The sequence below is a fragment of the Myxine glutinosa genome, chromosome 4, assembly GCF_964187855.1.
Source record: "Myxine glutinosa chromosome 4, kmMyxGlut1.1, whole genome shotgun sequence".
Classification (NCBI taxonomy): Eukaryota; Metazoa; Chordata; class Myxini; order Myxiniformes; family Myxinidae; genus Myxine; species Myxine glutinosa.
This window is the reverse complement of record NC_136264.1, coordinates 209,907,620-209,932,336: the sequence shown is the minus strand read 5'-3', so window position 1 is coordinate 209,932,336 and position 24,717 is coordinate 209,907,620. Positions and strand designations below refer to the sequence as shown.

Genomic DNA, 24,717 nt, shown 5'->3' with positions numbered 1-24,717 from the left:
TCAGTGCCGACGTGAATGCTTCAAAGCATCGGCCGAGTGGGAGTGGGGAGGGAAAGGTGAAAGAGGTGTGCCCTCGTTTTATGAAGCCAAGTGCTATATATTCTTTTTGGCCTAAACAGCGTTTGTGAAGCTCCATGAAGCTTGGCTGCTCAATGTGGCTGGCGGCCAATCCTGCCCTGACAAACTGCTCGTGTCATTGACTGGAGATTTTATGCCTGGCTGGTCCTTTTCATCTCGCCAGGGTTTTTGTGTGCATGGACGTTTGTGCGGGATGCCATAGCCGGGGATCAGTTTTTCTTTTTACCATAGGCCTTCTTGTCGGCATTACCATAACGGTCCTGCCTCGTGCTACCTTTACCTATTTCCCGAAGGCCTGCAAGTGTGTGTGCTTGCCATTCTTTCCCTACGTACCGTTCGGGCTTTATCGAGTATCCCTGGAGGGGAAATTAGTTGAAAGGGAAATAATGAGTGTGTTTAGACATGCTCATTAAATAGAGAAGCACTCACCATCACTCAGGGCATTTTCTGCCAAATTAGGCCTCAAGCCAGCCATCTTTGAAGCAAACGACTTTGGAATATGCAATTCCTGTCCGGTATCATTTGTGGTTTTGGGATGAGGCTATCCACGCGACATTTTAAATAAAAAGAGGTAGTGTTAACACTGTACAGGATTTCAGTGAGACCTCATCTAGAATATTGTGTACACTTTTGGTCACCACATCTGAAGAAGGACATACCTGCCGTAGAGAGGGTACAGCGTATGGCGAGTACATCGATTCCGGGCCTAGCTCGACTAAGCTATGAGGAGAGTGGGATGGAGACACAACCTTTTGCATAAAAAGGTGATTTTGAGGGATATTTAAGATGTTAAAGACAAAGTTTCAGTGAATAATAACTATATAACTCTGACAGCATTCGCGAGAGCACATACCTCTGTCAGGCTGAATAGTTTACTGTTTGTGTGCCACTGATAGCCCGGATCTCGATCTGGACCTCAACCAAAATCTAATCGGCTTCTTCATGTCACACACCCAACACATCCACGAAGTTTCCGCCGAATCTATCCATAACGTTTTGAGATATCCTGCTGTACGGATGTCGTTTTTGGCCCAATCTCCAAGCGGTGAAGAATGAAAGCATATGAATAAAGATATTGAATATGACGAAAAATTGCTGTTTGAAGTCACGGTGTGACAAAGGTTGCCACTGATAATAATGGACTCAGAATTTTGTGCCTTTGGATTGCAGCTGAAAGTGTGTTTTCTCTGTGTTTTTTTGGAAGTAACAAAGTCTTGAGCTAAATCCTGTTGGTTGGACATCGTTTTGCTGCGCATCAAATAGTACGGTACTGATGCTGCATCAAATGGTTGGACATCGTTATGCTGCGCATCAAATAGTACGGTACTGATGCTGCATCAAATGGTTGGACATCGTTATGCTGCGATTCAAATAGTACGGTACTGATGCCTGATGCTGCATCAAATGGTTGGACATCGTTTTGCTGCTCATCAAATAGTACGGTACTGATGCTGCATCAAATGGTTGGACATCGTTATGCTGCGATTCAAATAGTACGGTACTGATGCCTGATGCTGCATCAAATGGTTGGACATCGTTATGCTGCGCATCAAATAGTACGGTACTGATGCTGCATCAAATGGTTGGACATCGTTATGCTGCGATTCAAATAGTACGGTACTGATGCCTGATGCTGCATCAAATGGTTGGATATCGTTTTGCTGCTCATCAAATAGTACGGTACTGATGCTGCATCAAATGGTTGGACATCGTTATGCTGCGATTCAAATAGTACGGTACTGATGCCTGATGCTGCATCAAATGGTTGGACATCGTTATGCTGCGCATCAAATAGTACGGTACTGATGCTGCATCAAATGGTTGGACATCGTTATGCTGCGATTCAAATAGTACGGTACTGATGCCTGATGCTGCATCAAATGGTTGGATATCGTTTTGCTGCTCATCAAATAGTACGGTACTGATGCCTGATGCTGCATCAAATGGTTGGACATCGTTTTGCTGCTCATCAAATAGTACGGTACTGATGCTGCATCAAATGGTTGGACATCGTTATGCTGCGATTCAAATAGTACGGTACTGATGCCTGATGCTGCCTCAAATGGTTGGACATCGTTATGCTGCGCATCAAATAGTACGGTACTGATGCTGCATCAAATGGTTGGACATCGTTATGCTGCGATTCAAATAGTACGGTACTGATGCCTGATGCTGCATCAAATGGTTGGACATCGTTATGCTGCGCATCAAATAGTACGGTACTGATGCTGCATCAAATGGTTGGATATCGTTATGCTGCGCGTCAAATAGTACGGTACTGATGCTGCATCAAATGGTTGGACATTGTTATGGTGCGCATCAAATAGTACGGTACTGATGCTGCATCAAATGGTTGGATACCGTTATGCTGCGCATCAAATAGTACGGTACTGATGCTGCATCAAATGGTTGGACATCGTTATGCTGCGATTCAAATAGTACGGTACTGATGCCTGATGCTGCATCAAATGGTTGGACATCGTTATGCTGCGCATCAAATAGTACGGTACTGATGCTGCATCAAATGGTTGGACATCGTTATGCTGCGATTCAAATAGTACGGTACTGATGCCTGATGCTGCATCAAATGGTTGGATATCGTTTTGCTGCTCATCAAATAGTACGGTACTGATGCCTGATGCTGCATCAAATGGTTGGACATCGTTTTGCTGCTCATCAAATAGTACGGTACTGATGCTGCATCAAATGGTTGGACATCGTTATGCTGCGATTCAAATAGTACGGTACTGATGCCTGATGCTGCCTCAAATGGTTGGACATCGTTATGCTGCGCATCAAATAGTACGGTACTGATGCTGCATCAAATGGTTGGACATCGTTATGCTGCGATTCAAATAGTACGGTACTGATGCCTGATGCTGCATCAAATGGTTGGACATCGTTATGCTGCGCATCAAATAGTACGGTACTGATGCTGCATCAAATGGTTGGATATCGTTATGCTGCGCGTCAAATAGTACGGTACTGATGCTGCATCAAATGGTTGGATATCGTTATGCTGCGCATCAAATAGTACGGTACTGATGCTGCATCAAATGGTTGGACATTGTTATGCTGTAATCACAATCAAAGTGACTGGGAATAAATTATATTCTATGAATGCAGAGAAAGGGAGTGCATTGTGTCAGGCCGAGACTGCCAAGAAGGCATCCCACCCACTCGCACGAGCAAGGAGGCCCTGCCATCCTGATGGAAATATCTGTGATGCCTAAGGAATTAAGGCACGTAGTTATGAGCCTGAATTAAAGTCACTCGAGTTAGAGGCCCAAAATGACTGTCCAGACAAAAAAAATCAAACAACGCAAATTAAAGCCAATGATGGTAGTTTCTAAAATAATATAAAGCTAGTCTTGCTGATGAAAGCTTATTACCCCACAAATGAAGCGAAAAGTGCGGTTAAGCAATTGTTTCACTTCTGTCTGTCTGGCCATCCGTCCTTCCTCCACCATCTACAAACGTTAGTTTATGATCGAGAAACAACATAATTTCAATTGAATGATATATTATGAATACGAATCGGAACATGCATCGGAAAACTAAACTGTAGTTATACAATACTTTGGACCTGCATTCGGCCTGACCACGCATACACAGAGAGAAGTGAGATAATCTTTTTACTCTGTCTGCCTGTCTGGCAGTCAAACAAAATTGAAAATCATTCCAAACAGGAAACTTCCTGTTTCTAAGGACGTCAGAAAACACACCAACAACAGGCATGGAGAACTAATGTAACGTGTTAGATAATGTTGTGTAATAGACACTGCGTCAACAACGGTAAACTTCCGGAATTAATTTTTATATAACCTTGAGAATTGAGTACCGGCTTCCTGGGATGAATGATCCCGGTGTGTACCCCGGTTTAGAATAGGTACACCGTATCCCTGCGCATCGTAAGAGGCGACTAAGGGTTGGCGTCAGGAAGGGCATCCGGCCATAAAAACATTGCCTCAAACAGGGAACCATGATTGCTATGAGGCCCGCAAGGCTAACCCCCACTGTAGCGGGGAAAATGGTCTTAAAGCGATCATTCATTCATTCTTTAGAATCTTTATTTTATTTCAATTGAATTAAATATTCAAATACTATATTTCACAAATCTCCTTTTTTCTGCTTCCAAAAACCTCCAGTTTTGCAGTACTTGGACATGCCAAATAAGGGTGTTTATAAGACACTGCTTCCAGATCTTTTTTATACTACCTTCAAAATCATTGTTTTACTTCAAATGATTTACAAACTTCAACATTGCGTGGGGTAAGGTGTTCTATGAATTCTCTATAGTTCTTGTATTGTTGCAGGAATGACTTCTAGGGACTAACTTTGCAGAGCATAAGTTTGTTATTTCCCATATTTATGTATTAGAGTAAGGGTGAGGTAATTTAATTGTGGTATTATACAATGCAGGGTCCAATTCAGGAAGTTGTGATATTGGACACAGGAAATTGTGATATTGAGGTACTATACAGATGCAGGGTTTCAAGCGGGGATTGACAGACGGGGAGGGGAGGGGGAGGTAAGAGTTGAACGGGGGCATAGAGGGCCTGACGGGGTTCTCCCCCAGGAAATTATGCACAAATTGATCGTTGGCATTTCCTGCAATCTTGGAAGTTTCTGCAATTCCTTGCGTTATTCCCTGTCCAAACAGTTTAGCAGAATTGTGATGATGAATTGGCCAAAGTGGTAAACTGGTGAGCCAAATTGTCCAGCCGTTCCTTCTGAAAACAAGAATGACCAGACTGTGGTCACGACCTGCAACAAAATGAGGTAACGGGCCGATTGGGAAATGCACGTTTAAAGTACTCTTGAAAGATGAACAGGCGATTGGGAAATGCATGTTTAAAGAACAGAACGATTGGGAAACACACATTTAATGAACAGAGCGATTGGGAAACACACATTTAATGAACAGCATGTTGTGGTAGATTGTGTAAACAATGTAAACTTTGTGGTAAACAGGTACATTGTGATACTTTCACTCCTGCACTCTGGAGGTTTTTGGTGATGTTATTGACAGTAGGTTTTGGGATTTTCTTCATGGCTACGATGCTTTTTCTATCATCAACTGCAGTTGTTTTTCTTTGCTGACCTGGCCGTTGTCTATTGCTAAGTACACTTGTAGTTTCTTTCTTTTTCAAGATATTCCAAATTGTTGTATTTGCTTTACCCCATTTTTGTGCTGTGGTTCTAATTGAATTCTTCTGTGCTTTGAGCTTCCAAAATTGCTTACTTTTCTTTCACAGACAGTTCTCTAGTTTTCATGTTGGCTTATGACTAATATGGCTTATGACTATTTGGGTGTTTGGATATGGACACCTGGCAGGGCTAAAACAAGACCTGTCAAAGGGCGGAGGAGCTCACTGTGAGCCAACGGCCATCCATATCTGGTGCCCAACTGTGTCTGCGGACATCCTCCTGCAGGTGGGTTACCTCTTTCTCGGAGGTTGGTGGCAGGATTTGCACTCTGACCACCATAAAACCATGTCATTCCGCAACATGCACAAATAACACAACTAAAAAAAAAAACCACACCCCGTGGGAGTACCTCCTGTGCAGCTCCCCTTCGCAGGGTAACTCAACGGATGACGGGATTGGGGAAAACCCTTCGGGACCCAAATGCTTTAATAACAGGAGGAAAAGAACGGGGTAACTTTCCTGAGTTGGGTTGTACAGGTGTGTGTCAGGGTCGTGCTGAGGCGTCGTCCACCAGACGACGATCTCCTTGGGTTAACCTGAGGCGGTCCCTTTGGGTGGGTGCCTGGAACGTTCTTACTCGAAGAGAGGATGATCACCTGTCTCTGTTATTATCTGAGCTCCAGCATTTGAACATCAATGTCGCAGCACTTTCTGATGTTCGGAGGCCGGATAATGGTGTGATCATGGTGGGTGGTTACATCCACTACTGGTCTGGTCACTTTGACGGTTACCATGCCCAAGGAGTTGCTATAGCTGTGTCCAATAAGCTGACTCCCATTATAGTCGAGGTAACACCGGTCAATGAGCGTATTATGAGACTGAGGATTCGTCACTCTTTGGTTGTCGTCTCCCTGGTCTCTGTATATGCTCTGGATGAGGAAAGTGACCTCACTGTGAAGGAGGCATTCCACGCCACGCTCGAGTCTGTGGTTGATCAGTGCCCCAGGAGAGATACTCTTCTCGTCTTTGGGGATTTCAATGCATCGATTGGCACTGACAGCGATGGTTATGAAGCATGTTTTGATCCCCATGGATCCGGGACATGTGAACCAGAATAGCACTAAGTTGAGATCTCGCGAGATCTCGGAGACGGTGGGAGGGATTTTCGAAGCTCCACACGGTCTCCACGTTTTTCGAAGTTAAGTCTGTTCACAATTGTATTTTGTCGAAACTGTATTTATCTTTCGGTGTGTGAAGTTATTGTGTGCAACTTTGGTTGTTTCTCGGTGTTTATCTTTCATAAATTGATCGTCTGTTTGCCGTGTCGTGTCTTGAGGCCTTGTACAGTGTGCACTGTACAACCTTGAGGCTTTGTTTTTCTCTCAGCAGTCCGTCGTTTGTGATCCAATAACTTTCGTTCTCTGTATTCCCAGGCTTTTCACCCATAGCCTACTTCCTTGTGTAAATCTCAACTCAAAAAAAACAAAAAAAAACAAAAAAAAAAACATTTCCTTCTCTGTTCTCATTCGTTTATTCATTCTTATTCGTTCGTTCGTTCTTCGACCACGTGTTTCTCCCCCATTTCCCCAGATAGTTTTCACTCATTAACCTTCAATGTTTACACTTTCCCCTCAAGTTATGTATTCCGTCATATTTTATAACACCTTTTTCTTCTTCTTCTTTAAAAGGCTGCTTTCGACTTGCTCACCAAATCAATTCATCCCAAAAAAAATATCCATCTCCTATAGTGCCTTTTTTCTACATTCCCTAAACTCTCCTGCACTCCATCCTCCATCCAGCGTCCTTAAACGTATTTTTAACTCGAAGGTCACAAGAAACTCATTTTGCAATAAATGTTCGTTTCCCATAAATCGTACACTTTCAAAAATCCAATCTCACCCCTCCCCTCCAAATCTTCCCCATAACCCCTCCCCTCCAAATCTTCCCCATCACCCCTCCCCTCCAAATCTTCCCCATCACCCATCCCTTTCAAATCTCCCCCCTTGCCCCCTCCCTCCTAAACTACCCCCTCACCCCTCCCCACCAAGACGCCCCCTCGCCCCTCCCCTCCTAGACTCCTGCCTCACCCCTCCCCTCCAAATCTCCCCCATATCCCATCCCTTTCAAATCCCTCCCCTTGTCCCTTCCCTCCCAAACTCCCCCCTCACCCCTCCCCTTCAAATCTCCCCACCCTCATTGCTTCTCAATTTCCCCCCTCTCACTCCCCCTCCTCAAAGCGTCCTCCCCGCATCTTCCCCCTTCAAACTCTCACCTCCATCTCCCCCAACCTTCTGCCTCGCTCTTCCCCCTCCTCAAATAACACCTCATTGTGGCTCACCCAATCACCATCAAACCTTTTGTCCGCCCCATCCTTCCCTTTCTCCGAGCTATTCTGAAATCTCTGACACACCTTCAACAGCTCTCCCTATCTCTTCCACCTCTTCCACATCTTACCCTACCCCTCCTCCCCCCTGTTCTGTATCTGATGCTCCCCCTTCCTCTTCATTAACGGTATGGACCTCAAACATCCGGGGCCTTCGTTCAAACTTAACTGATCTCTCCATACAGGTTGCTTCTGTCAAACCAGACGTGATCTGCTTAACAGAAACTTTCCTCCTTTATGATGTCTCTGATTCCATAGTATCTCTCCCGGGCTACTCCCTCCTCCGGTATGATAGACCTGAGCCTCGTCCTGGAGGCGGGGTTGCTATCTTTATCAAAAACTCTCTTCCTCACTCGCCCTGCACTGCACTCTCTCCACCTCACCCCCAGGAATACCTCTGGCTACGGCTTCCCCTTCGCTCCCACCTCTTGTTCATATGTGTGTTGTACCGTCCACCAAACAGTGATGACTCCATCTACATCTCGCTGTCTGATGATATGGACCAACTTCTATCTACTCATCCCAACTCTCTCTTCCTCATATGTGGTGATTTCAATTGTCACCATGCCAGTTGGCTGGGTGTGGGTACCTCTCTCACCAGCCATGGCTCTTCAGCAAAGGACTTCTGCGACTCACTGGGACTGACACAATCTGTCAATTTCCCGACCCGGATCTCAGTCAACGGAACATCTTCTCTTCTGGACTTGGTTATGACTAACTTCTCTGAAAATGTCTGCTGCTCTTCTTCTGCTCCAATCGGATCATCTGATCATGTCCTTGTTAAAGTGGACATCTCTCTGACCATCCTCAGGGAGCCTGCTCAGCGTCGACGAGTCTGGCATTTCACTCAGGCCAACTGGCACGGTCTTCAAGCAGCCATCAATCATCTGGACTGGTCTCCCATCTCTACCACCTCTGACATCAACTCATCCTGGGAATTCTTCCAAAGCAAATTGCTCTCTCTCATGCACAGATTTATCCCATCTCGTCTTCAGTTGTCATACCCTTCCTCCCGTCCATGGTACACGGAATCTTGTGGTGAGGCTGTTGCCCAGAAACAACTTGCCTTCGTCTCCTGGAAAGCAAATCCAATGGAAGGAAATCTCATTTCCTTTCACAAAGCCCGAAACAAGTGTGTGTCCACCCTCAGGAGAGCCAGGAAACAATATCTCTCCGTTCTCAAGACCGAACTCTCTTATCTGTCTCCCTCTTCCAAATCCTGGTGGCGTCTGGTCAAATCCGTTTCTGGTGTTTGTTCCCCCTCCATCCCCTCCCTTACCTCAAACGGCTACACAGCTGACTCCGCACGTGAAAAAGCTGAATGCCTCAACTCTGTGTTTGCCTCTAAATCTTGTGTCCCAAACCCATCCCTCTCTGTACCCACCATACCCAGTCGTACCCTGCTGCTCCTGGACTCCGTGTCCTTTCCTCCTGACAAGGTGGAAAAGTTTCTGTCAACCCTCGACTCTGATTCTGCAACTGGACCCGACGGCATCAGCCCACGGGTCCTAAAATCCTGCTCTGCTGCTCTATCTCACCCTCTCTCTGTTCTCTTCACCCTCTCTTTTGCTCAAGGTCAACTGCCATCTGCTTGGAAATCAGCCAACATCACCGCTTTGCACAAAAAAGGTGCAAAAACAGATCCTAGCAACTACAGACCAATCAGCCTTCTCCCAATTATCAGCAAAGTCATGGAATCCATCATTGCTTCGGATATGAAATCTTTCCTCTTCTCCAATGGCTTGATCTCTGATCATCAATTTGGTTTTAGACCAGGTCACTCTACTCTGGACATGCTGCTTCTGCTGTCTCAACAATGGATGGAGGTCCTCAATGCCAAACAGGAAATTAGAGCTGTCTCCCTCGACATATCACGTGCCTTCGACACGGTCTGGCACCCCGCTCTGCTCACGAAACTCTCCTCCTTTGGTATCCATGGAAATCTCCACGCATGGCTGGCGGACTTCCTCTCTAGTCGTCGTCAACGTGTGGCCCTGAATGGGTTTCTCTCATCTCCTCTTCCTGTTCAGGCTGGAGTTCCCCAAGGCAGTGTTCTGCGCCCCGTGCTTTTTCTGGTCTTCATCAATGATCTCTCTGACTCTCTCGAAAATCCTCTCTATCTCTTTGCTGATGACTCCACTCTCTACCGCTCCATTCCTCTTCCCTCAGATCGGCAGTCTGCTGCCTCCTCACTCTCTGAAGACCTGGACAAAATCACAGACTGGTCAAACAAGTGGAACATGTCTTTCAATCCTGACAAATCTCACACTCTTACTATGTCTCTCCGAAAAGATCGACTGGACAACCCTCCCATCTACTTTCTCAACAATCCTCTCCAAGAAGTTCTGTCGCTCAAGATTTTGGGTCTCACCATCTGCCATGATCTTTCTTGGGAAAACCACATTTCCAAGCTGGCCTCCAAAGCCAGTCGCCGACTGGGCATCCTCCGTCGTGCGAAGTCCTTCCTCGGCACACCTGAGCTCCTCACCACATACAAGGCTTTCATCCGCAGCTCAATGGAATACTGTTCTCCCCTATGGGCCGGTGCTCCTGCCTCACACCTAGTTCGGCTTCACGCTGTTGAAACCAAAGCTTTCAGAATTATTGGAATCTCCCGCGATGAAGCTATCTCTGAGGGCCTTTCACTCACTCACCGCAGGCAGGTAGGTGGTCTTTCTGTCTTCTACCGACTCCTCTCCGGCCTTGCACCCCCAGCTCTCTCTGTGCTCTGTCCCCCAAATATTCCTACAGGTCGCACAAGATCTGCCAGCAACCCTCTGATGGTTAAACTGCCGAAATCTCGGCTCTCTGCTCACCTTCACTCTTTCATTCCTCTTTTCTCCCGCCTCTGGAACAAACTCCCTCACTCCCTTCAATCCCACTCCTCCCTCCAGGTCTTTAAAACAGCTGTTCACCACCATCTCTTATCTTCCCCCATCCAAAACCTTGATCTTTTCTACCCCCGCTAATTCACCCCAGATCCACCTTGTTTGAAATTCCAACTTCTTTCCTGGAAGTCCTGGCAGTGTCCATATGTTTTATACCTCTCCCACCGCCCCCTTCCCATGCCCCCCCCCCCAAAGCCCTCGCCCTCTCTCAGATCTCTCGATGTCTCCATGTCTCTCGGTCCCTGCTCTCAAATGTTGTGTTTGTGTCCTTCCCCCTCTCTCCCCATCTTGTCTACCGCTCCCGATGTTATATGTTTTATGTGTCGGTTTGTCTTTCTGTGTGATTAATGTTCGCTCTTTCACGAGCCTCGATCTTGTATACAAAAAAAAAAAAAAAAAAAAAAAAAAAAAAAAGTTTCTCGATCCGATCTGGCTTTATGGCAGAGTGGCCAGACGGAAGCTTCTCCTCAGTGAAAGACACATGAAAGCCTGCTTGGAGTTTGCAAAAAAGCACCTAAAGGACTCTCAGACTGTGAGAAACAAGATTCTGTGGTCTGATGAAACCAAGATTGAACTGTTTGGCTTCCGTCTGGCCACTCTGCCATAAATCCCAGATCGGTGGAGTGTTGCAGTGATGGTTGTCCTTCTGGAAGTTTCTCCCATCTCCACACAGGATCTCTGGAGCTCAGCCAGAGTGACCATCGGGTCCTTGGTCACCTCTCTTACCAAGGCCCTTCTCCCCCGATTGCTCAGTTTGGCCAGGCGCCCAGCTCTAGGAAGAGTCCTGGTTGTTCCAAACTTCTTCCATTTAAGAATTATGGAGGCCCCTGTACTCTTGGGAACCTTCAATGCAGCAGAAACTTTTCTGTAGGCTTCCCCAGATCTGTGCCTCGACACAATCCTGTCTCTGAGCTCTGCAGGCAGTTCCTTCGACCTCATGGCTTGGTTTTTGCTCTGTTATGCATTGTCAGTTGTGAGACCTTATAAAGACAGGTGTGTGCCTTTCCAAATCATGTCCAATCAAATGAATTTACCACAGGTGGACTCCAATCATGGTGTAGAAACATCTCAAAGATGATGTAGAGAAATGGGAGGCACCTGAGGTAAATTTCAACTGTCATAGCAAAGGGTCTGAATACTTATGTCAATGTGATATTTCAGTTTTTTATTTTTAATAAATTAGCAAAACTTTCTAAAATCCTGTTTTCTCTTTGTCATTATGGGGTATTGAGTGTAGATTGATGAGGGAAAAAATGAATTTCAACGATTTCAGCATAAGGCTGCAACATAACAAAATGTAAAAAACGTGAAGGGGTCTGAATACTTTCTGAATGCCTACAATATAAAACACAATGTGTGTGTGTGTGTGTGTGTGTGTGTGTGTGTGTGTGTGTGTGTGTGTGTGTGTGTGTGTGTGTGTGTGTGTGTGTATGTGTGTGTGTGTGGTTTGTGTGTCTGTCCCCCTTCATAAGAGTAGGTTTTAAAGGCTTTGAGTAGTGCTTTAGGAGGGATTTGAATGGGGGGGGGGGGGGCAGGGGGGGGAAGAGGGTTGGGGGTTAAAGAACATGACGGTGTGTGCACCGGTTGAATGACCTGAAAGACCCTGAGGACCCAAAAGGCCCCAAGGACCCAGAAGACCCCAAAGACCCAATGGACCCCAAACACCAAAAAAAAACAAATACCCAAAATACCCTGTAGACTGTTAAAGACACAAAAGATAATGAAAACCCAGAAGACCCCAAGGACCAGAAGACCCCTAGGACTCTGAAGAACCAAATACCCCAAAGACCCAAAATACCCCAAAGACCCAAAAGACTGAAAAGACCCAATGGACCCCAAAGACCTAAAAGACCCTGAAGACCCAATAATACCCCAAGGATCCAAAAGATCCCAAGGATCCATAAGAACCAAACAACCCCAAGGACCCAAATGACAAAGAGGACCCAAAAGACCCCAAGGACTCAGAAGACCCCAAGGACTTTGAAGATCCAAAATACCATGAAGACCCAAAAGACTGAAAAGACACAATGGACCCCAAACACACAAAATACCCAAAAGAGCCCAAGGACCCAGAATACCCCAAGGACCCAATGGACCCCAAACACTCAAAATACCCAAAGACCCAAAATACCCTGTAGACTGTTAAAGACACAAAATATAATGAAGACCTAGAAGACCCCAAGGACCCAGAAGACCCCAAGGACTCTGAAGAACCCAAGGACTCTGAAGACCCAAAAGACCCAAAGGGCCCCAAAGACCCAAAAGACTGAAAAGACCCTGAAGACCCAATAGACCCCAAGGACTTTGAAGATCCAAAATACCATGAAGACCCAAAAGACTGAAAAGACACAATGGACCCCAAACACACAAAATACCCCGAAGACCCAAAAGACCATGAAGACCTAAAATACCCCAAAGACCCAAAATACCCCAAAGACCCAAAAGACTGAAAGACCCTAAAGATCCAATGGACCACAAACACCCAAAATTTTGGTAAGACCCAAATACCCAAAAGACTCTGAGGACCCAAAATACCTCAAGGACCCAGAAGACCACAAAGACCCCATAGACACCAAACACCCAAAATACCCAAAGACTCAAAATACCCTGTAGACTGTGAAAGACACAAAAGACCACAAAGACCCAAAAGACAGAAATGTCCTTGAAGACCCAATGAACTGCACACACCCAAAATACCCCGAAGACCCAAAAGACCCCGAAGACTCTTAAATACCCAAAAGAGCACAAAAACCCAAAAGACACTGAAGACCCCACATTCCCCCAAAGACCCATAAAGACCCCAAAGACCCAAAATACTGAAAACACCCAAAAATCCTTAAAGACCAAAAAGACCTCAAAGACCCAAACTACACCAAATACCCTTAAAGACCCAAAAGACCACGAAGACCCAAAAAACCCCAAAGACCACACGACCCTTAAAGACCACAAATACAACAAATACCCAAAAGGTACTGAAGACCCAAAATTCCCCAAAGACCCATAAAGACCCCGAAGACCCAAAACACTGTAAAGACCCCAAGACCCTTTAAGACCCAAAAGACCATGAAGACCCAAAAGATCCCTAAGACCCAAAATACACCAATTACCCTGAAGACCCAAAAGACTGTGAAGACTAAAAAATATCCTGAAGACCCAAAATACCCAGAAGACCCTTAAAGACCCCACAGAACCAAACAATCCAAGACACCAAAAAGACCACAAAGACCCTGGGGACCCAGTGGAACCCAAAGACCCAAATTACCCCAAATACCAATATTACTGGAAAGACCCACGGACCCCAAAGATGCAGAGGACCCAAAAAAACTCAAATTACCTAAAAGACCCCAAAGACCCAAATGAACCAGACGATCCCAAAGATGCAAAAGAGCTTGAGCACTCAAAAGACCCAAATGAACTAAAGGACCCAAAAAACCATTAGGACTCTGAAGATCCAAAATAAGAGTAATTATGTCTCTTACATTGGAATTGTAGACGATGGCTTGCAAACCGAGCCTCAAGGTCGGTGTACGGAAGTAGTTTTTTTAAATTACAATAAATACACGGCGTATGGAGGGGAAATTCGCTGAACGTGACGTGCAGAGTGCGCAGAGTAAACCGAGTGTTCATTTACGTCTGTAGGATGTCAATCCAAAACACCAAAAAGACCCTTAAAGACCCCAAAGACCCAGTGGACCCCAAAGACCCAAATTACCCGAAAGACCCAAAATACCCCAAAGATCCAGAGGACCGAAAAGACTCAAATGACCCAAAAGATCCCGAGGACCCAAATGACCCAGAGGACACAAAAGAACCAAAAGATCCCAAGGATGCAAAAAGAGCTTGAACACCCAAAAGTCCCAAATTAACCAGAGGACCCAAAAGATCCTGAGGACTCCGAAGACCCAAAAGAAGAGTAATTATGTCTCTTACATTGGAATTGTAGATGGTGGCTTGCAAATTGAGCCTCACGGTCAGTGTACGGAAGCGTTTTTTTTTTTTAATCACAATAAATACAAGGCACAGTGAGGTGGCCATCACTGAACGTGACATACAAAGTGCACAGAGTAAACAGAGTGTTAATTTACGTCTGTAGGATATCTAATAAATAAAGAAGATATAAGCACACCTGACACTAGGCCCAGGCTTCAGACTTTGGCACGCTCATGTGGCTGCACCGTCAAATAAACTGTTCCAACCCGTCATTTTTGACGGGTTTTATACTAGTATCCATATCAATACCAAGAAATAAAAGCTGACTTTCTGTACTCTTGCCTCATATTCATGTTTTGATCTCAAATCCAAATTTGTTGAGTTGTTAGCAATCATAACAAATTTGAATCGACTATTCCAACACTTATGAAGGGCAATGTATAAGCGTTCTTTTATGTGTAAAATACGTATGTAATCTACTCTCCCCAATGTTTATGTCTAAAACCTTCAAACCCCTTTTAATGTCTAAAACCTTCAAACCTCTTTCCTTTTCCTTTTTCTATTCCTTTTAATGTTTTTAATGTTTTAATGTTTTTTTTTCCAAACCCTCCCCAAACAAAATGATATTTAAGGCTACAGACGTTTAATATATGGATACTTTTTTCCAGACAATCTGTCTTTTATGTTATTTTTAGAGAAACGGGTTAGACCAACAAGCGTAGGTTTGGACAGTAAACTCGAAACGGGTACATCGATCACCAGCGACCATGTAGCCAAGATCGGGGAAGAGTTTGCTAATATGGAAGGGGCAAAATATGTCACAGTGGAGGGGACACACTTTATAAAAGCAGGTGTAACAAGCCTGGGACATTTCTTGGAGGAACTGTGTGGGAGTGTATTAAATTTTCGCCGCTTGAACAATGTCCGTCCAGTGCTGCACTCCATCGGGCTCTACCCTGCCAGGCACACCCACCCCTTCTAATCCACCTCTGGGGCTGGCTCAAACTACAGAAAGACCATTGGCCCAGTGCCTCATCAAGATCCTGCGGTAAATCTACCAGGCATCGCCTGGGTATTTTCTGTCTTGTTGGACTCTGCATTGTTTATCTCTCGTGGAATGAATGGGGCATGTTCAGTGCTTAGATACTTAAGGATTTGCCATTCGTTTGTTGTTTCATGGGTATGTTATGGTCGGGCTAAATGTGTATTCACTTATTTTTGTGGATTGTTGTTGCTTTGCTTATATTGCCTCCACCGTGTTCTTCATTCCATTAAAACCCATTTGGTCTCCGAGTGAATTTGAGTGGTTACAATTGTGCACATCCATCCGTTAAAGGACCAATTGGGTAATGGTGTTTCGCACCCATAACACAGCCATGCCGTGCTCCTCGTGACACCGCTCGGTCGTAATTAGAGATCAGGCACACATCACTGAATCAGCACGGCATATCTACTGGCTCGGTTGTCTCACTGGCACGGTACCGTGGTGAATAGACATGTGGTCCGGTCCGGGGAGACAAAATCAGTCGACCACCACGTCTGCTTTGACGTGGCTCGCTGGGATTCGTACCAGGCAACTTGGACGACCCGTCGGCTAGAACAGTATAATTCTGTGTTGCTGAACAGGTAGAACAATGGACAAATTCAGCAGAACGCTGAGTGAGGTACGCTAACCATCGTGGGAAGCAGGGAGAAACTGTCGTTTCAGGCGTTAACCTTCCATTGGAGCAAAAAAAAAATTTAACTAACAGAATTATTGAACTCGTTTTTTTTGCTCCAAAGAAGGATTAACACCTAAAACAGGTTACCCAAGATCCCCAGGTTCCCACGGAAGTTAGCATACCTCAATCAACGTCTTGATTTCATCCATCGTTATATCTGTTGCTAACAGTTAGGAATGCATTGTATTCATGGATACTATTGTTGTTGGGCAGCAAGTACAAATATAAAACAACTCGATAGTCATTTACTGCCAGCTTTGATTAAAACCCCCTGACTATTTGACTTGACATCCTCATGACATTAATGTTCCGCACTTCGTTCACTGTGGTTTACGAGTTTACTTACTGCACCTCTGATGTAATTTAATTAATTATTATTCTTTTCGTATTTGAAAAGCCAAGGTTTTTATGGCGTTACGGACCTGCTTGCTAGGGTTTAGTGGTTATGATATGTGCTATAGGAATTCTGCTATAGGAATTCTGTTTCTAATCAATTTATGAATATTTTATGCACGTTTTCTAGAAAATGTTTGGCAAACAAAGATAAGTGCAATATGCTTCGTAATGCTAAAAGATGAATATTTGAGACACGGTGAGAAGGATATTTGTGAATACGAATGCTGCAGAACATATCTCTTTAGTTTCAGGAGACTGTGATAGGGGGGCGAGCTTACCTGCTGCATCCAAGAACATGGGTGAGTTGTTGTGGGCCCATGATTTGTCTATCATCTACCATTGTCCTTGTAATTCATGTAAAGGTACACCGATGTTTCCTAGTGTCTTGATCCGCATGTGCTCGACGTATGTACCAGCCAAGCACTTCCGTAGACCTGAAATGCCTTCATAAAAGGGCTATGGAATCACACTCATGGAATCAAACACGCGGGAGAGATGCACCGAGTCGAATGCGAGAGACGATTACATTTGGTGTACATGGAATAAAATTGAATCGAAGGAGCCAATCATCAATTGATTTGATGGGTTTTTGGGGGTTTTGTCTCTGTGTATTTTGGATCCTTGCAATGTGATCGAGATTTCAGGCACGTCCATGTATGGCAGGCTGTGAATCGTCTGCGTTACAATACGACTAACATCTCTTGCATTGCCATAACAATGAGTCGAAAGCACATTGCTTAACGATAAGCCGTGTGGCTATGGTCTTGGTCCCCGAGAAGGCCAAACTTTCAATGTAGATGTGAAGTATAAGTGGATGTGCTTGATAAGGCTGTATTTGCTATTTTCCACCATTCGGAGCGGCTCTGCTCGCTTCCTGTGCCATTCAATTTTGCATCGTTAGAAATGGAAGTAACCGAGAGCTGTCAATGTCACGGGCCAATTTGAAAGCCGTTGGCGGTTTGCTTCTGTGAAGTAATCACCTTAAATAAACTACAGGTTCCAGGGAACCTGAACTCAACTGGTCTATGTCAATATGGTTAGAATATGCATAATAGAACCACAAACTATATACTTTATATGTGCTAAAGAGGTACAGTAACGTTGAAGGTATCTCATGTTTTTCAATATGGCCGCCCTGCCGCGCCCATTTTTGGGCGTGCAACGCCCAAATGCAATCCCAAACTAGTTTATGTCTTGAAGATGCTGCATAACAAGTTTCATCAAATTTAATCGATATTTGTGACTTTTAGAGCGTAGACGTCGAATTGTTTACTGACGACAGACAGACGACAGACGACAGATGGACGACGGACGACGTACACTGGGTGTCGACAAAAACTCAGCTGGACATAGTTCAGTTGAGTTAAAAATGAATCAGTAGCAATTTTCTCTTGACTTTTTACCCAATCATTGAGACCGGAGTGCTTTCAGAAATTCATACATCGTACTGGAAAATCGTTCGACTCGTCTCGCCAAGATCGCCAAGACTGTCGACACTGCTACCAATGAATAACAGGTACCAGATGCCACCCCAGATTAACAGGTGCCAGAATAACAGGTACCAGACAAAAGCAAATTGACACAAAAACAAAGGTGACTAGTTCTGACCTGGGTGAGATCTCGCAACCTTGCTGCATGAAGGCGCCGAGCGAAAACCACAAGCTGTTGAAGATTCCAAACTCGTTGGGTGGTTCTGCCACACCGCCGTTATCGCCCTCTGCTTCATCGTCGCGTTGCCACTCGTAGGGGCTGAAGCGACTCACGAGGAAGAGCACGACGCTGACCCCGATGTAGGCGAAGATGATGCACATCCAGATCTCGTAAGCCAACGGGTCGAGGAAGGAAAACACCCCCGGCTTGGACTTCTGCGGTTTTTTGATCATGATGGAGATCCCGAGGCTCATGAAAGGTTTGGAGAAGTCGATGACTTCCTCGCGTACTAGTGAGATTGTAAGTGGTGCGATGGCGATGTCTGAACGCTGTGGTACACGGTGCACGGACGATGAGTTAGCTACACCAACGAAATCATCGTCTCCATTCAATTTCATGCACAACATCACTGTCTAACAGCTTACTGTAGTGACTACCAAGCTGAACACACATATCGATGGATCTGGGTACCCAAATGGCTCCCACAGCCCGAAGATACCCCATAGATACCAAAGGACGAAGCAAAAAAGTTCGACATAGGAAGGGTCCATTTTGTATCTGCCCACACGCCATAAACCCATCTATCAATTCACCAATCGTATGCGTACCAACAGTATTCGTACTATGAACCTGATCTAGCGACTGTGTATCTACCTTCATTTTCAAAAAGATCTGCCATTTTTTTGTAGTGCCAAGTACTTACTTGGTGAATCGGAACTTGATAAAAGAAGGTCTTCAATTTCTTAAACATCTGATATTGATTCCGCCCGAGTAATGGAACTATAATTACAGATGGCATTGCTTTTAATATTCTCGAATAGCTTGATCTGTAATTATCAGTTTGGATTCTGTCCCAGTCACTCAACTCTGCATATTAAGGCTGCCATTTCTCTCTCAACAACGGAGAGTCGAGGCCCTAAATCTTAAACAAGAGGTCGAGGCTACTTTTTTGAACATATCACTTGGCTTTTGACACTGACTGGAAGCCGCCATACTGTGGTATCCTTGGCAACCTCCATTTGTGGCAAACAGACTTCCTCCAAATACAGAATCAGGGAATATTCCTCCACAGTATCATTTCATTTCCTCTCCCAACTGTGACCTCTCTCTCCATCTCTCTCCTGGACTGTGACCTCTTTCTCGACTCAAACATGCTTATTTAGGTTCCTAGATCTCCCAGGATCAAGCACATTAAAGTTAAGTGTACACTCATATGATGGCTGTTGGTTGCATCATTGCTGGGAGCACGGGAGTGCTGCTGATGCAGTTGCACCTGTTTCCAATAGGCTGGTACTCATTTTGCCAACCTCGGAGGGATGGCAGGATGAGTCAACCCACCTGCTGTTATTTAACGGCATGGCAGCAGCGCAAAGCCTTGATCCTAAGATGTTACGCCAGCTACCATAACCGTTAAGCCAACAACAGGGCAACAGATGAAGTGCAAACCTCGAACGGAGTTAAATGTTGAATAATTACATGTCCATTTAATTGTGACCGAATCATCGAATTCTGCGTTGTGGCAAAAGTTTCCACATAGGGACCCAACGAGGAAGTAACATTATCAATCACTGCAATGCACCGATGTCACATTGACCGCATACTAACTCAAACCTGAGCCTATAGGGAATGGCATTCCATGCCCGGATCAGCTCCTGTTGCAGCTCATCAAGGGTCTGTCACTGTTTTGGCAAGGTTCAAACAAGACGATCAATGATATCACAGAGATGTTCAATTGGATTTAAATCTGGAGAGATGGCAGGCCAGGGTGTTTTGACATTAAATATGGCATTGTCAAGAACATTCCTTCTTTGAATGGCCTTGTGAGCAAAAGCATTATCCTGCATAAAGATGATTCCTGGACCATGGTGTTCAAGAGATGAGATGACTGCAACGTCTCAATGTATCAATCTGCCGTCAGATTGCATGGAAACAGATCAAGTTGGTGAAAAACGTTTCATCCATACCACGCCGCATCACCACACCTCCACGTCTAAAATGTATGGCTTCCTGGAAACAGACTGGTGCACATCGCTCATGGCATCTTATGTAGACTGCTGCACGGATATCATGCATTTTAAGGAGAAATCTGGATTTCTCACTGAACATAACACGAGCCCACTGCCTCCGTGTGAACGGGACGTGCTGATTTTACCTCCGCATACGTGCTCCGATGTGTCACGGTGCAAGTCTTGGTTGCTGAACAGGACGACGCCTCAAGACGGCATTGACAGTTATCCTGCGAAGTCCCGAGAGTATGTTTGCGGTAGTCTGGGCAGGTTAAAAATGCATAGATGGGTCGTGCGAATGTATTGGTCCTGGGTTGGAGTCGCTATCCTGGGATTTAAAAAAAAAAGTTGCCCAGCAATAGAAAGTTGTGTAGCAGCCACCCTCTATTTGTCAGAACCCTTTTTGAGTGAACCATAAAAAGCAAACTGATGTTTTTGGGTAGACCATTTGATGGAAGATAGGTGTGATTAAACTTGAAGGTCAAGGAACCTACTATAGAAAAGTTTTTCTTTTTTGCAAACTGACATACGCATATAAGTACAATATAAAATGGTATTTGCACAGAGCAAGATTTACCCGAAGTTTGATCACCGGTAACAGTAGGCCTCGATATATTTAACCTGTACTACCTGATGTACCAGCACACCCATCAGGCTAAAAGCAACCACAGCAGCCGAACTTCGTCGATGATGGCCTTTCAAGCCGATCCAGACAGCTACTTATATGTGGCCCTGTAATTTTAGACAATTTTGTTCCCAACTTGCTGTAAAAAAGCTTTTTGATAAATGGGTAAACGCTTATGTAGGGTTACGTAGCTGTACGCAGTGATAGCTGTGAATTGTACGATATGAAAAGGTGATCCCAGGAAACAAAGGTAACCCTAACCCCAAATGCAGAAATGGGTCGTGCACTAACCATAACCCTAACCCTAAACCTAACCCTAACTGCAGAGATGGGTCGTGCACTAACCCTAACCCTAACCCTAAACCTAACCCCAACTGCAGAGATGGGTCGTACACTAAAAATAACGCTAACCCTAAACCTAACCATAAACCTAACCCTAAACCTAACCGGAACCCTAATCCAACTGAAGGCAATCTCAGTTCCTTCCACCAAGCTCGAAACAAGTGTGCGTCTATCCTCAGGAGTGCCAGGAAGCACTATCTCTCCACACTCAAGATTGAACTCTCAAACCTGTCTCCTTCCTTCAAATCCTGGTGGCATCTGGTCAAATCCGTTTCTGGTGTTTGTTCCCCCTCTATCCCCTCCCTTACCTCAAATGGCTCCACAGTTGAAACCGCACGTGACAAAGCCGAATGCCTCAACTCTGTGTTTGCCTCAAAATCTTGTGTCCCAAACCCATCTCTCTCTGTTCCCACCTTACCCAGTCGAACCCAACTGCTCCTGGACTCTGTGTCCTTCTCTCCTGACAAGGTGGAGAAGTCTCCGTCACACCTCGACTCTGATTCTGCAACTGGACCAGACGGCATCAGCCCAAGGGTCCTAAAATCCTGCTCTGCCGCTCTATCTCACCCTCTCTCTGTTCTTTTCACCCTCTCTTTTGCTGAAGGTCATCTGCCAGCATCTTGGAAATCAGCAAACATTACCACTTTACACAAAGAAGGTGCAAAAACAGGTCCTTGCAACTACAGACCAATCAGCCTGCTCCCAATTATCAGCAAAGTCAGGGAATCCATCATTGCTTCGGATATCAAATCCTTCCTCTTCTCAATGGCTTGATCTCCGATCATCAATTTGGATTCAGAACAGATCATTCTACTCTGGACATGTTGCTTCTGCTGTCTCAACAATGGATGGAGGTCCTCAATGCCAAACAGGAAATCAGAGCTGTCTCACTTGACATATCACATGCCTTCGATACGGTCTGGAACCCCGCTCTGCTCACCAAACTCTCCTCCTATGGTATCCATGGAAATCTCCACGCATGGCTTGCGGACGTCCTCTGTGGTCGTAGTCAACGTGTGGCCCTGAATGGATTTCTCTCATCTCCTCCTCCTGTTCTGTCTGGAGTTCCCCTAAGGTAGTGTTCTGGGCCCTGTGCTATTTCTGGTCTTCATCAATGATCTCTCCGACTCTCTGGAAAATCCTCTCTCTCTCTTTGCTGATGACTCCACTCTCTGCCGCTCCATTCCTCATCCCTCAGATCGGCAGTCTGCAGCCTCCTCACTCTCTGCAGACCTGGACAAAATCACAGACTGGTCAAACAAGTAGAACATGTCTTTCAATCCTGACAAATCTCACACTCTTACTATGTCTCTCCGAAAAGACCGACTAGAAATCGCTCCCAGCTACTTTCTCAACAATCCTCTCCAAGAAGTTCTGTCGCTCAAGCTTTTGGGTCTCACTATCTGCCATGATCTTTATTAGGAAAACCACATTTCCAAGCTGGCCGCCAAAGCCAGGCGCCGACTGGGCATCCTCCATCATGCGAAGTCCTTCCTTGGCACACCTGATCTCCTCACCACATACAAGGCTTTCATCCGCAGCTCAATGGAATATTGTTCCCCCCTCTGGGCCGGTGCTCCTGCCTCACACCTAGCTCGGCTTCACGCTGTTGAAACCAAAGCTTTCAGAATCATTGGAATCTCCTGTGATGAAGCTAACTCCAAGGGCCTTTCACTCACTCACCGCAGGCAGGTTGGTGGTCTTTCTGTCTTCTACCGACTCCTTTCCGGCCTTGCTCCCCCAGCTCTCTCTGTGCTCTGTCCCCCAAATATTCCTACAGGTCACACAAGATCTACCAGCAACCCTCTTATGGTTAAATTGCCAAAATCTAGGCTCTCTGCTCACCTTCACTCTTTCATTCCCCTTTTCTCCCACCTCTGGAACAAACTCCCCCACTCCCTTCAATCCCACTCCTACCTCGAGGTCTTTAAAACAGCTGTTCACCACCATCTCTTATCTTCCCCCATCCAAAACCTTGATCTTTTTTACCCCCGCTAATTCACCCCAGATACACTTTTTCGAAATTCCAACTTCTTTCCTGGAAGTCCTTGCAGTGTCCATATGTTTTATACGTCTCCCACCTCCCCCCAAGCCCTCTGCCTCCCACGGTTCTCTCGATGTCCCTGCTCTCAAATGTTGTGTTTGTGTCCTTCCCCCTCTCTCCCAATCTTGTCTACCACTCCCCTTGTTTTGTGTTTTATGTATCGGTTTGACTTTTTATGTGATTATTGTTAGCTCTTTCACGAGCCTCGATCTTGTATCCCCCAAAAAAACAAAAAAAAACCCTATCCTAAACAGTCGTTGCATGTTCTGAACCCCAACACTATCAGAGGAAAGCATCAAAATAATAATCAACGACTTACATTGTATACGAGTTCCCCAACCATTCCATTCCATATCCTGGTGTTTGGGTTTCGTGCACCATACATCCCATCCTCCACGATTGACCACTCGTACTTGAAGCCCACGTGCTTTGCAATTTCCTTGCCCAGATCCACGCAGTATCCCTCCAGTTGATCGTTTCCCTGGTACAACTCATGATTCTTTTTGTACATCACGTATGGGGCATCCTGTGGGGAGAGGAAGGAATGTGCACGAAAGGGGAATTGCAGATGTATGACAATGAGGGATGAAGAAGTGGAAAGTGGGGAAAAAGAGCAGCAATGTGTGTACATTGTAAAAAGCCCAGAGAAAACGTTAGCTATAATGAGTGTTTATCTGCTTTAAAAAAAAAAACCTACAACATGGAGAAAGAAATAAAGTAACTTTGAGACAAATATTATCAGGATGTATAGAAATGATACATGTAAAAGTAAAGTGTATATAAAACTCATCACAAAACAAGCATTACCAATTATAATACCAATAGTAAACATAGCAACTGACAAAGATACCCCTAATAGCTTACTTTGCTCTGGACAACGCTGTGTGCATGTGTATATATATATATATCACAGAGCATTGCTGCCAAAGCATTGTTGGCAAGGGTTATACTGGGTGGTGGTTAACCATTGCCTTCCTTGCGTTGTTTGGCCGTGCATTGTCCTTTTAAATGCTGAGCGATAACAAAGGAAGCAGCACATACCATTTCTTAAAGTCTTTGGTGTGACTCAGTCGGGGTTTAGAACCGCCAATGTTCAAGACTCAGAGTGGATGACTTAACCATGACTCCACCGAGTCGAGTCTGATACCTATAAACGAGGGCGTGTTGAAAAGTAATGCCTCCTATTCATTTAGGTAGGTAATGCCTCCAAAAGAGGTAAAGGTAGAATGAAAGATAGCACAGTTCGCACATTTGTTATTCTCGCCACTGGCTGTGAAGTTTTGTGATTCAGACAATGGATGTTTCAATACTACATTTGTCAAGATGGCAGAGGACAGCACAACATTATCAGTGCTGTGAACTGTGAAGCACTGGAGATAAGAGTTGGGATGTCTGACTGGAGATGAGATGACTGGAGGTGAGAGTTGGGATGACTGACTGGAGATGAGATGATTTGAGATGAGAGTTGGGATGACTGACTGGAGATGAGATGACTGGAGGTGA

At 45.1% G+C, this 24,717-nt stretch overlaps 1 protein-coding gene across 1 annotated transcript in view; it reads right to left on the bottom strand.

The window, feature by feature from the left end:
* The window catches only part of LOC137425674 (glutamate receptor 2-like), a 501,515-nt gene that overhangs the window by 89,113 nt on the left and 387,685 nt on the right, over positions 1–24,717 (bottom strand). Inside the window, exons 10-11 of the mRNA XM_068114326.2 lie at positions 23,534–23,740; positions 18,156–18,526 (exon numbers count right to left, since the gene is read on the bottom strand). Coding sequence (XP_067970427.1) covers positions 18,156–18,526; positions 23,534–23,740 — 578 coding nt within the window. The remainder of the gene's footprint in view (positions 1–18,155; positions 18,527–23,533; positions 23,741–24,717) is intronic.